General features: G+C 41.6%; 1 protein-coding gene across 6 annotated transcripts in view; it reads right to left on the bottom strand.

Moving 5' to 3' along the window:
* Window positions 1-3,072: 3,072 nt before the first annotated feature.
* Ldb3 (LIM domain binding 3) overlaps window positions 3,073-13,427 on the bottom strand; it is a 62,764-nt gene continuing 52,409 nt past the window's right edge. For all 6 annotated transcript variants that reach the window (XM_029559301.1, XM_029559302.1, XM_029559303.1 and 3 more), the window contains 2 exons: window positions 9,308-9,423; window positions 3,073-5,122 (listed from right to left, as the gene is read on the bottom strand). In XM_029559301.1, coding sequence (XP_029415161.1) covers window positions 5,033-5,122; window positions 9,308-9,423 — 206 coding nt within the window. In that variant the 3' untranslated portion in view covers window positions 3,073-5,032. The remainder of the gene's footprint in view (window positions 5,123-9,307; window positions 9,424-13,427) is intronic.

Below are 13,427 nucleotides of genomic sequence, written 5' to 3'. Positions count from 1 at the left end.
CCTCTGTCTCCCAAGTGCTGGGATTAAAGGTGTGTGCCACCATGCCCGGCATTAATTATTTTATGCATATGAGTGTTTTGCTTGAATATATGTAAGCATATCACATGTGGTGCAATGCCTGAGGAGCAGAGGCCAGAAAATAATGTTGGATCTCCTGGAACTGGAGTTATGGATGGTTGTTAGCCACCATGTGGGTGCTGGGAATCAAACCTGAGTCCTCTGCAAGAGCAGCCAGTGCTCTTAACCACTGAGCCATCTCTCCAGCCCCCTCTCTTTTTCTTTTGTGGTACTAAGAAAACCTAGTACCTCACTCATGCTAGACAAAAATAGTTCAAATATTTTCCACTCTACCACTAAGCTATGCTTCCATACTATCCCTTTATTTTAATTTTTATTATTTTTAAATTTTTTATTTATATGTGTGTATCTGTGTGAGTGTGTGCCACATGTATGTGGGTGCCTGCAGAGTCCAGAAGAGGGTGTCAGATCCCCTGGTGCTGGAGTTACAGATAGTTGTCATCTGCCTCACATAGGTGCTGGGATCTGAACTCAAGTCCTCTTCCAGAGCAGCCGTCATTCTTAACCACTGAGCCATCTCTCCAGCCTCTGTCCCTTCATTTATTGCTTTTTTTTTTTTTTTTTTTTTTTTTGTTTTTAAAAATTTTTTTTTTTTTTTTTTTTTTTTTTTTTAAGGAGCTGGGTGTGGTAGCCTGCCTGGTCTAGAGATCTGCCTGCCTCTGCCTCCCAAGTGCTAGGATTAAAGGTGTGCACTGGCTAAAAATAAATCTTTTAAAAGTGAATCTGGTGGGGCTGGAGAGATGGCTCAGTGGTTAAGAACTGGTTGTCTTAGCAGAGGACCCGGGTTTGAATCCCAGCACCCACATGGCAGCTAACAACTGTCCGTAACTCCAGTTCCAGGGGATCCGATGGCCTCTTCTGTCCCCGTGGGCATTGCATGACATGGGTGCTCTTACCTACATGCGGGCAATACACGCATACACATAAAATAATAAATTTAAAAAATATATAATTTTTAAAAAAGTGAATCTGGGCCAATGATTTGGCTCAATGGGTAGCAGAGCCTGCTTTCAAACCTGATGACCAGAGTTTGATACTTAGGGCCCACAAGGTGGAAGGAGCTGTCCTTTAACCCCACATGCACATTACAATGAACATAAACAAATACAAAATAAAAATAATAGAGGCTGGAGAAATGGTTCAGTGCACTGGCTGCTCTTGCAGAGGACCTGGGTTTGGTTCTCAGCACCCACATGGTGGCTAACAACCATTCTTAACTCCAGTTTCAGGCGATCTGATGCCCTCTTCTGCTCCCTGTGAGCAATGCACAGCATGGTTGCACTTACATACATGCAGGCAAAACATCCAAACATATCAAATAAAAATTAATTAAAAAATAAAAATAATAAAATGTAACAATAAGCAAAAATGAATGTGACCGCTGTGCCCAGAATCCAAGGACAAAAGAGGCAGTGGCTGCACAGCGAGGCCCGAATATGAAATACTGGCCGGCAAGTACTAAATACACCTTTCCAAAAAAACAAAGCAAGGCCTGGTCTTTGACTCATTAATTCCTTTTATATGTAGAACATTTGTATTATTCACACAACTTTGTTGAAATACAGTGATTAAGTTGCTGTTGAGTTGCATGCCAAATGAATTGTTTCTTCTTCGCAGGGCAGTTTAGTCTCATCTTTTTTTAAAAAAATGTGTATAAGTCTTTTGTCTGCATGTGAGTGTGCCTATGTGTCCAATGCTCACAGAGGCCAGACGGACCTAGAGTTAGGAATGGCTATCAGCAGCCATGTGGGTGCTGGGAACTGAACCCAGGTCCTCTGTAAGAGCAGCTGGTGCTCTTAACTGCTGAGCCCTCTGTCCAGCTCCTTGTCTCATACTTTTATTTGTGGCTATCTAGGTGGAAGCTACTTTCTACATGAAGCTACACATGAAAGAACTTTATACAGAAAAAAAGCTGCATTTGCACATCATTTTCTGAATTTTATTTTGCTATAAAGAATCCACATGGACCAAAACAAAACAAAACAAAACAAAAAACATGCAAAATAGTTTTGTGCACACTTCTAACTCACTACATTCCACTTTGGAAAACTTAGCCAAAATGAAAAAAGAAAGGAAAGGAAGGAAGGGAGGGACGGAGGGAGGGGAGGAAGGGAGAGAAAAATTCTATAGCAAGACTATCTGGGTTGACAAGTTAAGATTACAAAGCTGGACTTCTAACACAAACACTGCAGATACAAGCCATTCTGTTGCAAAAAGTGTTTTTCAGCAGTAGATCAGTGCCAACTATAAGCAGACAAGAGCTGTGGAGCCACAACATGCTCCTGTGAACTGTTACAGACTGAGTTTGTTGTTATAGGAAGCCTGTGATGTTAGTTTGAACTACACATAGCCTTCATCTTAGCACTATGCCAGACTCCCCCTGTGTACCACACTCAAAACTACCCACTTTCCTCTAAGTTTTTGGCAGTACTAGGGATTGAAGCCAGGACTTCCTGAATGCTAGGAAAATTCTCAATCTCAACCCCTAAACTGTTTTGTTTTTGATAAATAAGAGTCCCTCAAGAAGCTATATAAACTCTGAAATATAAAAAGCAAACAACCCCCCCCAAGTAATTAATATAGAATGATAGTAAGCTATCCTTTGAGATACTTTGCTTTTCTTCTTAAGAATCATACCCAAAACAATAATGATCACACAGGTGCAGAGTGTGTGTGTGTGTGTGTGTGTGTGTGTGTGTGTGTGTGTAAAAACCTTTAAAAAGAAATTTTGGAAACTTAACTGTAGGGATTATTTTTCTCTTTCCTGAAGACCAGTTCCTATCATTTAATAGATAGTTGTTATTTTGGTTTTTGGCTTTGGGTTTGTTTTTTTTTTTTTTTTTTTTGGTCTTTTTTTGAGACAGGGTCTCCCTGTAGCCCCAGCTGTCCTGGAACTCACTATGTAGACCAGGCTGGCCTTGAACTCACAGAGATCCGCCTGCCTCTGCCTCCTGAGTGCTGGGACTAAAGGTGTGTGCCACCACGCCTGGCTTGTTTTTTTCTTTTTAAATCAACTGCTTAGACCCTTTCTGTTTAGTCAGCAAGCTCCCTGTTCTTCTATATGTGAACTTTCTAAAAATAATAGACTGCACAAGGTACTGGTCTGCATCTCCTGACAAATCTCCAGGCTGTCCTAGCAGAATTCACTCTGCCTAGAACTTTTCATCAAAAGTAAAGAAGGGTCCATTGGTAGGAACACAATTCTACCCCTTCCTGGGCTGCCTAGAGGGGACTGGTGGCTTCACACTTGGGTAAAAAAACAAACAAAAAAACCAGACTTCCTGCTAAGATAAAGCTGACTGCTTCCTGGTCCTCCTGGGAGAAGAGACCACAGAGATTGGCAGTTCCCTGGAAGGCTTAGTTCTCAAAAGAAAAGAGTCCTAATACATTCCTATAAAACATCAAACGTGCAAAGAGAAAATCCAAAACGGGCAAGAAGGGAGTAGCAATGAGTTGGAAGAATGCCTAAATCCTGTGCTCCAGGGAAACATCCACACATGCCCTTCAGGAGTGCCATTTTCAATGACCATCCTAACAGTACTTCCTAGAAAGGAAAGAGACCAGACCATCTTCTCCCTCAGAAAGGAAGCTGTTCCCTTTACTACTCAATAGTGTCCCCATGCTCACCTAACTCCAGCTACCACCTGTACTGTAAAGGAGTTTGAAGGTCAAGTCTATTTCAATAAGTACTCCAGATCAACGCAGCTGGTACATTTTCAAAATATTGGCCCAAATGGCAAATGCACCGATTATTATTAATTATTATTATTATTTTGCAGCAGTCAGCACATCTATCTAACTGGTGTGACGCATTTAAAGGAACAGGTAAAGAGAAGGGTACAGCCCTGAAGGGGGAGATCCTGCAGTCTGTGCATTCCTCCTGAGGCTGGCAGTAAGGAAGTTCCTCTCCTCACCCACAGGTTGGGCATGCTAGCTTGGTCTGCTCATGCTGTGTCAGACACTGTCTCCCTTTTTTTCCCACCGAGTCTCTTCAGGGGTGGGAGTCGGAGTAGGGCTAAGGAAGATGTTGTAAATGAGAGGTTGTGGGTAGGGGATGAAATACACATGCAGAGAACTCTCATACCCAGGAGCCTCTTAATGCAAAACAAAGGCTAAACCCAACCCAGAGACTTTTGAAAACTTCCTCTGACACATTGCAAAGCAATACTGGAAAAACCCAATTCCACTTTCTCATCACAATTCGAAAAGGAACGAAGCCTTCCAGGGTCATTGGATGTTTCAACTGAAAGAGGGGGAGCTGCAGAGAGGGCCCATCTTTTCTCAGCTGTCAGCAGCATTAGCCAAAGACCTTCCTGGAGCCTCGCCATTTGCCCAGTGGCTCCCCGACATCCCTTCAGACGTCTGGGCTCCCATTATGTGCTTCAGGCTTGTTCAAAGTCTGAAGTCTGATGTGCAGAGGTGGCTCTGCAATGCTAATGGAATAACACTTCCTTTTTTGGTGAGGAAAGCCCAATGGGTCTTAGCTAAGGAGCTCTCAGCTACAGCTCTAAAAATACCCAGCAGCAAGTTCTGTTTGGCACATCTTTGTGCTTGCCAAGGACTGCTTCAGAACTCTGCTGCATGCTTTGGATTCTCCATAACTGCCCAGAGCTCTGCCCCTACCTACACTGGTGAGGGTGATGGCAGGGGAGGTGTATCACTTCAGGAACACTGCATTTCATTTTTCACTTTTGAGTTCTTGGAATCCTTTCCCAAATGTCTGAAGTGCAATTCCAGTCTTGGATTAATTACTAGCTTCATTTAGAATCTTCTTTTTGGCTTCTAGTCTGAACTATGCAAATACACAATCTGTGTGTACTAGGAAAGACTAAAATTATACTTCAAAAGGGCTCAATTGTTTCCTCTCTTCCCCTTTGCCCCAAAGAAACATCAGCTTCCTTGAATCCTTTGTCAGTAGTAGCCGGGCCTCAGCTGAATCAGACACTCTGGGCCACTACACGTTGACGGCATGTGCATGCTTCTTGCACAGTGGTTTGTCTTTTTTGGAGTAAAATGGCTGCCCCTCCAGATTCACATGGCAGACCTGAGAAGGAGAACAGAGTGATGTGAGAAGGGGGTCTTGAAGTCCATAGGGCAGGGAGATATAAGCAAAAGATTTCAGTCAGACCAGACACAGTAGAGCATATTCTCAATCCTAGCACTTGGGAGCCTGATGCAGAAGGACCTTGAGTTCAAGGGCCAGTCTGGGCTACATAGTGAGACTCTTGTCTTACAGAAAAAAAAAAAACCCAAAGTATTTTAATCATCCTTTTAGGAAAATTCACTGTTGCATCTAGCCAGGAGAAAATGCAATCTGGTTTTGACCACTGTAAAATCTTAATGACTGAAGAGGAGTACATAGGTTCAACTATGAATACTTCCAGGAGGCTGAAGATGTGGCTAGCTGGTAGAGGCTTGCCTAACACACATGAATGAATCCCTGGGTTTGATTCCCAGAACCATAAAAACCAGACCTGATAGGGCACACTTGTAATCACAGCAGTGGGGAGGTGGATATAGGAGGATCAAAAGTTCAAGGTTGGTGCTAGAGAGATGGCTCAGAGGTTAAGAACATTGGCTGCTCTTACAGGGAACCCAAGTTTGGTTCCCAGCTCCCACATGGTGACTAACAATGGGGGAATAACTTTCAGGGACTTTTGTGCCCTCTTCTGGCCTCTGTGGGCATTGCAGACACGAGTGCATTTACATATATGTAGGCAAAACACTCATACACATAAAAACAAAAAAGTTCAAGGTCATCTCAGCTATAGGAAACTCTGTCTATAAATTAAAAAAATAAACAAATGGATAGGAAAAAGTCTTCCAAAGAAGAACACTGAAAAAAACTCAAAGTAATTAAGTCTAATGGAATAGTGTGTCTGTGATAAAAAATACCCAATTCATAGTATCCAAAGTATATAAGCAACCAATACAAATTCATAGATCAATACCCACAAAAAGGATTATCATCTAAGCAAATACTATTAGTAAACTAAGACAAATTCAGACAAGATTGTCCTCACTAAATAAAGAAAAAAGAAGGTATTTAACCTTCCGGAGATAGCACCAGATACCTATTAATGCAGCAAAATAGATAATACAAAAGCCCTCAGTTTTTGTCACTTTTAATAAACCTTACATGAGGGTAGCCAAAAAATGAAAGAATGGAAAAAAAAAAGTACCAAATAAAACACTAGCAATGCCAGGCCAGATATGGTGGCTCATCCCTACAATCCCAGCACTCTGGAAGTAGAGGTAGGTGGATCTCTATGAGTATGAGGTCAGCCTGGTCTATATAGGAGTTCCAGGCAAGCTAGACTTTATCTCAAACAAAAACAACAAAGTCATTTAGAGCCAGACTTGATGGTGCATGCTTGCAATCCTAGCGTTCAGGAGGCTGAGTATTAGGAATTTAAACCCATCCTGGGTTATGTAATGAATTCAGAGCTCCTGGGCTGCTTAGTAGACAAAAAAAAAGTGATTTGGAAATGTAAAATCATAGAACCTTGCAGAAGAAAGAGGAGGAGGAGGAGGAGGAGGAGGAGGAGGAGGAAGAGGAGGAGGAGGAGAAGCAGCAGCAGCAGCATGCTGGTTTGGGGATGAAACTAAACGGCAGAGCAGTTGTATAATATGTACAAGCTCTAGGTTCAATCTTTAGCACTGAGAAAGAAAGGAGGGAAGAGAAGGCGGGAAGGAGGAGGATGGACCTCAAAGTTTTCCAACATAAAGATTTCTTCCCAAAGATTAGAACCATGTTCAACTTTGCAGTGTCTCTGTAGGGCAGTAAGTGCCACATGGGGCTGGTTTAGAGGAAGACCTAACAATCTCCATGTTATTTTCCAAGGAACAAGATCTGCTCAGTTTCTTTGGGCAAATCTGCATATTGGTATGTATCTCTCATCCCTGACTAGACTTAATTATTTGGAAGTTTGTGGTATCCCAAATCTTACTTCTTCCCACCTCTTCTAGAACTTATACTATAAACCCAACATGACAGGCTCAAGGGAAGAGACACAAGATGAGCTCTACCACACCTTCCTCTCCATGTAACATGGCCCTCTCTCTCATCAGCCTGCCCTCAGAGAACAGGCCTCTGTGCCTCTGCCTTCCTGGACTTTTTCCAAGTCTCTTGGATCCTTCTAGACATGGGGTACTCAGACATGTAATCACTGTCTCAGTATCAAGCAAGCCATAGCTGAAAAATAAGAGTCAGGGGCTCTAAGCTGTGGCATTCTGGGCCCTACTCTGCAAGAGACCATCCTAAAGCCAGATTGTTACACCAGTATCTCTTTTTTGGAGGAGAGGCCCTGATGTATTTAAAGGGCTTTAAAAAGCAACTAGAGAATCTGTTCAAAGAATGTTAGTGTCAAAGGTTTTAATTATGTACCTCAAAATTCATATGCTAAAGCTAGACACAGTGGTGCACACCTATAGTCCAAGCTACTTGGGAGGCTGTGGCAGAAGGATCATTTGAACCTAAGAATTTGAGGCCAGCCGGGACAATATAGCAAGACTCCATCTCAGACAAAGCAAAGCAAATTCATATTCATTTTAATCCTAAATCCCAGTACCTCCAGTCTACCAAGTAGTCATTAGCAGTGGTCTGGAAATAGAACATTTGCAGATATAATTAAGATGTAAGTTAAAATGAGGTCATTAAAAAAAAAAAAAAAAGCCAGGCATGGTAGTCCATGCCTTTAATCCTGGCACTTGGAAAGCAAAGACAGGCAGATCTCTGTGAGATGGAGGCTAACTTGGTCTACATAGTGAGTTCCAGGCTAGCCTTGCTAGAGCCCATTACTAAAAATAAGTAAATAAATAAATAAATAAATAAATAAATAAGGCACCATTGTGATGATAGAAGCAGAGACCAGCATAATGCAACTGTTAGTGAAAGAAGATGGCTAGCAACTGCCACAGGCTAGGAGAGAAAGCGGGGCTGCCTTATCAGCACCTTGGTTTTAGACTTCTGTTGTGCCAAACTAAGAGAGACTACCTCTCTGTTGTTTATGTTATTATACCTTGGGAAACTAATACACAGTGAACATAATGCACCCCATAAATGTGGGGGTGAAGAAGTGAAGTATGGAACTCAAAACTTGATGACCAGGATTGTCTGTATCCTAAATCTCTAAAAGATTATTCTGGCTTAAGCAGCACAGATATTTCTTCTTTTCTTTTTTCTATGTTTGTATATATACATGTATTTTAAGGCAGGGTCTCATATATCCCAGGCTGGCATTGAATTCACTATGTAGATGAGGATGACCTTGAATTTCTGATCCTCTTGCCTCCATCTCCCAAGGGCTAGGATTACAAGCATGCTAAACACATTTGGTGGCTTATATGGTTCTAGAGATAGAACCCAGGGTTTCATCCTCAGTAGGCAAATACTCTACCAACTGAGCTACATCCCCAGCACCAAAACACCACAGATATGCTATACTCTTAAAATTCACCTTGAGAAACTCTTATTATTAAATGGTAATAGTACATGTGTTTTTCTAAATAAAAGCCAGTTAGACTGACATTACAGGACTTTATTAGGGATGGTTATTTCCAGTTTCCATTCAAAGTCTAAATAGTTAGGCCCAGAATCATATCCTCATCCCAACCCAAAACCCTCTGGAGGAAAGGCCAGTCACTTAGTAAAGTGACCTGCTGCTCAGCAGAAATAAACTGTACACAGTTAATAGTTAATCTGAGGCTTATCTCCTGGCAGCTGCATATCAAGAACAGGACCACTTAGGAAAGGAAAATGATACTCAGTCCTGCTTTCTAAAGGGTCTATCAAAAGAAACTTATCTCTGCCTTTCATATGACTAGTCAATAGGTTGAGGACTGGTGTTCATGGAAGAGCTTTGCAGTCACTCCATAACAAAAGCAGCATATAATCTCAGGAAGCCATCTGCCTTTCTTAAATTCAACCATCATTTTCTGCTCCCATCTATTTCTGGGAAGAGAAGCTTCTGGTTTTCGGACTCCTAGGACACTTCAGTGTCCTTCATGAAATGAAAAGCAACAAGCCACATTGGTCTGTATAAAATCATTAGTAATACAACTTTCTTCAACTGTGACATATCAAGATAGAGCATTTGTCAGCTTTTAAGAATGAGAGGATCAGACCGACAGCATTTCATCCTTGTATATCAGGGGTTGGCTATCTAACACCCACTTAGTCCTTTCTGTCCCCAGCTCAGATAGCTGGAACACCAGGCTAGAAACATACCGCACAAATGAAGCAGGTGTCATGCCAGGTGTGCCCCAGGGCTTCGATAAACTTGTCACCAGCCTCCACTGGGAAATCACATCCGTGACACTTTGTGCTGAACAGATTGATGTAGTCTGAAATAAAAGTTAGAGTGAGGATCAGATACCTAGGCAGGCAGGGAGAACAGTCAGCCATGTAGCCCCAAAACCAGGACATCCCCTACATCAATGGGCTGAAGGCAGTAGGCTTTGTCATCTCACAGACAAATACTTACATAACTGATTTCCCCTTCCCCTTTTTCCAATAGTTTGTGCCAATGTTGTGGTGATTCAGACTTGGGCCTAGTTACCACCTTGAGCTGGTTTTATTTGCAAATATTTTCTAGAACTATTTTCAGCTTTCTGTAGGGTGACTGTTTCCTCTGTCTCTGTCATCTCTGATAGCCCAAATAGGTCAATCTCCAAACAGAAATTTAAAAAAAAATTGCCAATAACTATGATTATTTTTGAAGAATAAGGGTCTTCAAGGATTTTTTTCAGATTTTATTTTAAGCCAGGCATGGTGGCATACACCTTTAATCCCAGCATTCAGGAAGCAGAGGCAGATGGATTTCTGTGAGTTCAAGGCCAGTCTGGTCTACATAGCAAATTCCAGGCCAGCTGGGGCTGCAGGGAGACACTGTCTCAAAAACAAAAACAAAAGCAAAAACAAATATTTATTTATTTATTTATTTATTTATTCATTCATTCATTCATTTATTTATTGTCTTGAGACAGGATCTCCCTGTAGCCCTAGCTGGCCTGGATTCACTATGGAGACCAACCAGGCTGGCCTCGAACTCACAGGGATCCACCTGCCTCCGCCTCCTGAGTGCTGAGATCAAAGGCGTGCGCCACCATGCCCGGCCTACAAATTTTATTTTTAATTATGTGTACACGTATGTGTCTGTGTGTGAGTTGGTGCACAGGGGCCTATGGAGGCCAGAAGAGGGCACTGGATCCCCTGGAGCTGGAGTTACAGGTAGAGGTGAGCCACTAGACATGGGCGTTGGGAAGCAAACTTGGGTCCTCTGCAAGAGCAGTAAACATTCTTGACCAATGAGCCACTTCTCCAGGCCATCTTTAAGATTTTTAGGAGTCATAGAGTGGTGCTTGCTTGACCATTCTTCTGTCATTGGGCATTCATGTTGACAACAAATTTTTGCTTCTATAAACAGCATTTGAGCTACTTGACTAGGATCACTCTTCCTTCTCCTCTCCCCAGTGAGGGAGATAATGCTACAAAAATGCTATTTATAGTGCTTTGACGTTTACTAAACACTTTCACAGAGATAGTGCTGTGGTTTGACCCTTTCCTCAGAGTTCATGTGTTTGGAGCATAATCTTCAGTCCAGTGTAGGGAGGTAGAGCCTAATGGGGGTTTTTAGGTCATAAGGCCTCTGTTTCTTGAATGAAGTAATGCTATTATTGAGGGAGTGGTTCATTATGGCAGGAGTAGATGTCTTATAAACATATGCTCAGCCCTCTCTTGCCCTTTCCGTGTCTCTCTCTTTAGCTACTCCAACTTCCATATGGAATGATGTAAGAAGGCCCTCAACAGATGTGGCCTCTTTATCTTAGACTCCCCAGGCTTTTGAAACATAAGCCAAATATATTTCTGTTTATTATAAATGAACCAATCTTAGACATATTAGCACAAGAAGGACCAAGACAGATGGCATTACTTGCAAGAGTCTCAACATCAAGAATCGTGCCTTCCTTCTCTTTGCACTTCCAACATAATGTCCAGAAGGCAGACAGTACTCAATATATACACAGCGACTGAACCAGTAAAGCATAAATTTACCACAGGTGTGGTAAATAAATGAATCAATTAATGAATGAATGGATCTAATCACGTCTCTCAGAGATTGACCTGTGATTGCTTTCTTATTTTCATTTTTGTCTTGTTTTGTGGAGGAGGAAACTGAGACTTGAAGTAAAGGGCCCAGACAGAGTCCCCATACCTGAGGTATTATCCAGTCCTGTGTTTCTTTCTTAGAGGAGCTGCCATCTCTGTATACCATGGGAGGCAAGTCTAGCTTACTGTAGAAAATTTCTAGATTTTTCTAGAAAAGTTCAAACCCCTTTGAAGACTTCACTTCCCCACCTCCCCCCAATGTACTTGTCTCTACAGCTCTGCCATAATTGGCTTTTTCCTGCAGTGGTTTTCTGTTGTGTCCTTGTGGACAGAATGTCTGTTCTAAGGCCACACACTGAGAAGCAGTGCACCATCAGGGGTTACAAACATGGAATCTGAGGAAAGAAAGAGCTGGTTCAAATCCCAGCTCCACTAAGGAATTCTTGAAACCTGGGGCTGCTTCTCATGGTCACAAACTTCCCATCTATATAATACAGATAATAACAGTGCCAAACTCATGGTGTTACTGTGGTGCTAGATTAATACATGAAGTATTTGACATAAACATTAAAAACTTATGGCTCTTATTTTGGAGGTTTCCATAAATGGTTAAAAGAGGGAAGAAAACCCATCCATTCATCCATCATTCTTGAGTTTCCATGTATATGCTAATACACCATATGATGATGGGTTTGTTTAATTTTTTTTTTTTGTCTTTTTGAAACAGGGTCTCCCTGTAGCCCCCAGCTGTCCTGGAACTCACTATGTAGACCAGGCTGGCCTCGAACTCACAAAGATCTGCCTGCCTCTGCCTCCCAAGTGCTGGGATTAAAGGCATGCGCCACCACGCCTGGCCTGTTTAATATTTTTTAAAGTTTTCTATTGTGATTATGATTATGTGTATGTATGTGTATGATGTATGAGTACAGGTTCATGTGCCATGGCATGTGTGTGTGTGTGTGTGTGTGTGTGTGTGTGTGTGTGTGTGTGTAGATCAAAGGATAAGTTTGTGAGTTGATTATCTCCTTCTATCTTTTTGTAGGCTCCAGGAATGAAACAGGCGGCCAGGTTTTCATGGCAAGATCCTTTACCCACTGAGCCACTGTGTCCAGCTCTGCTTAAGGTTTTTGAGGATAGAGACTCTACAGGGACTGACATAGAGTACATATTCAGTATATATTCTATGAATAAAAGATGAACAGAAAACAAATAGTTCAACTAGTTGTATGAAATAGTAATTCCTTTCCCTATTAGTTTTACACAAATTATGTCCTTAAAACAATTGAATCTACTTCTGGAATTTTTAGTCTTGCTTACTGTTTGATTTTTCTATTTTATTTTATTTTATTTTAATTTTAATTTTAATTTTAAAAGATTTATGTTTAGGTCGAGTATGGTGGAACACAGCTTTAATCCCAGCACTCAGGAAGCAGAAGCAGGCAAATCTCTGTGAGATGGAAGCCAACCTGGTCTACAGAACACGTTACAGGCCAACTAGGGCCACAGGGAGACCCTGTAGCAAAACAAACAAGCAAAACTTATTTTATTTGTATGAGTGTATTGCCTGCATGTATGTAAGTACACCGGGGTTATGCAATGCCTGAGGAGGTCAGAAGAGAGCATTGGGATCCCTGGAACTGGAGTTAGGACAGTTGTCAGCTACAATTAGGGTGCTAGGAATCAAACCTGGGTCCTCTGCAAGAGCAGCCAGTGCTCTTAACTACCGAGCCATCTCTGAAGCCCCCATACTATTTTTTTAACATTGGCATTCTTCCTCATTTAGTCTACCAAATGAAACTATCACTAATTCTGTGCTCACCTCTGCAGCACATATACTAAAATTGGAGGACATTTTTGGTTCTTAATTAAGGCTGCATGTATGGGCCATTCCCATGCCAAATCTAATTTAGCTCCTCCTCCTTTTATTTCCCTCTTTAGGTCTTCATTATTTTCTTTGAGCAATTCACTTATGTCCCAGGTTGAATTAATTTCCTTGCATTTAATGGATTTTATTGCATTTGTTAAAGGATTTTCAAACATCAAATCACAGATGCTCTGTGTTGAACAAGGGCTTAGTACTTTTTTAAAGCAATAGTCCTCAAACATTAGAGTTACATGGAGGGTTTGTTAAACGGATCACTGAATTCCACACCTGGAGTTTCTGATTCACAGGTCTAGGGTTGGGCCCAAAGATCAATTCTTTCTTTCTTTCTTTCTTTCTTTCTTTCTTTCTTTCTTT

This window comes from Nannospalax galili, unplaced genomic scaffold (assembly GCF_000622305.1).
Source record: "Nannospalax galili isolate Female #2095 unplaced genomic scaffold, S.galili_v1.0 scaffold409, whole genome shotgun sequence".
Classification (NCBI taxonomy): Eukaryota; Metazoa; Chordata; class Mammalia; order Rodentia; family Spalacidae; genus Nannospalax; species Nannospalax galili.
Note: the sequence above shows the minus strand (reverse complement) of the source record. Positions and strands in the feature narration are given on the sequence as shown.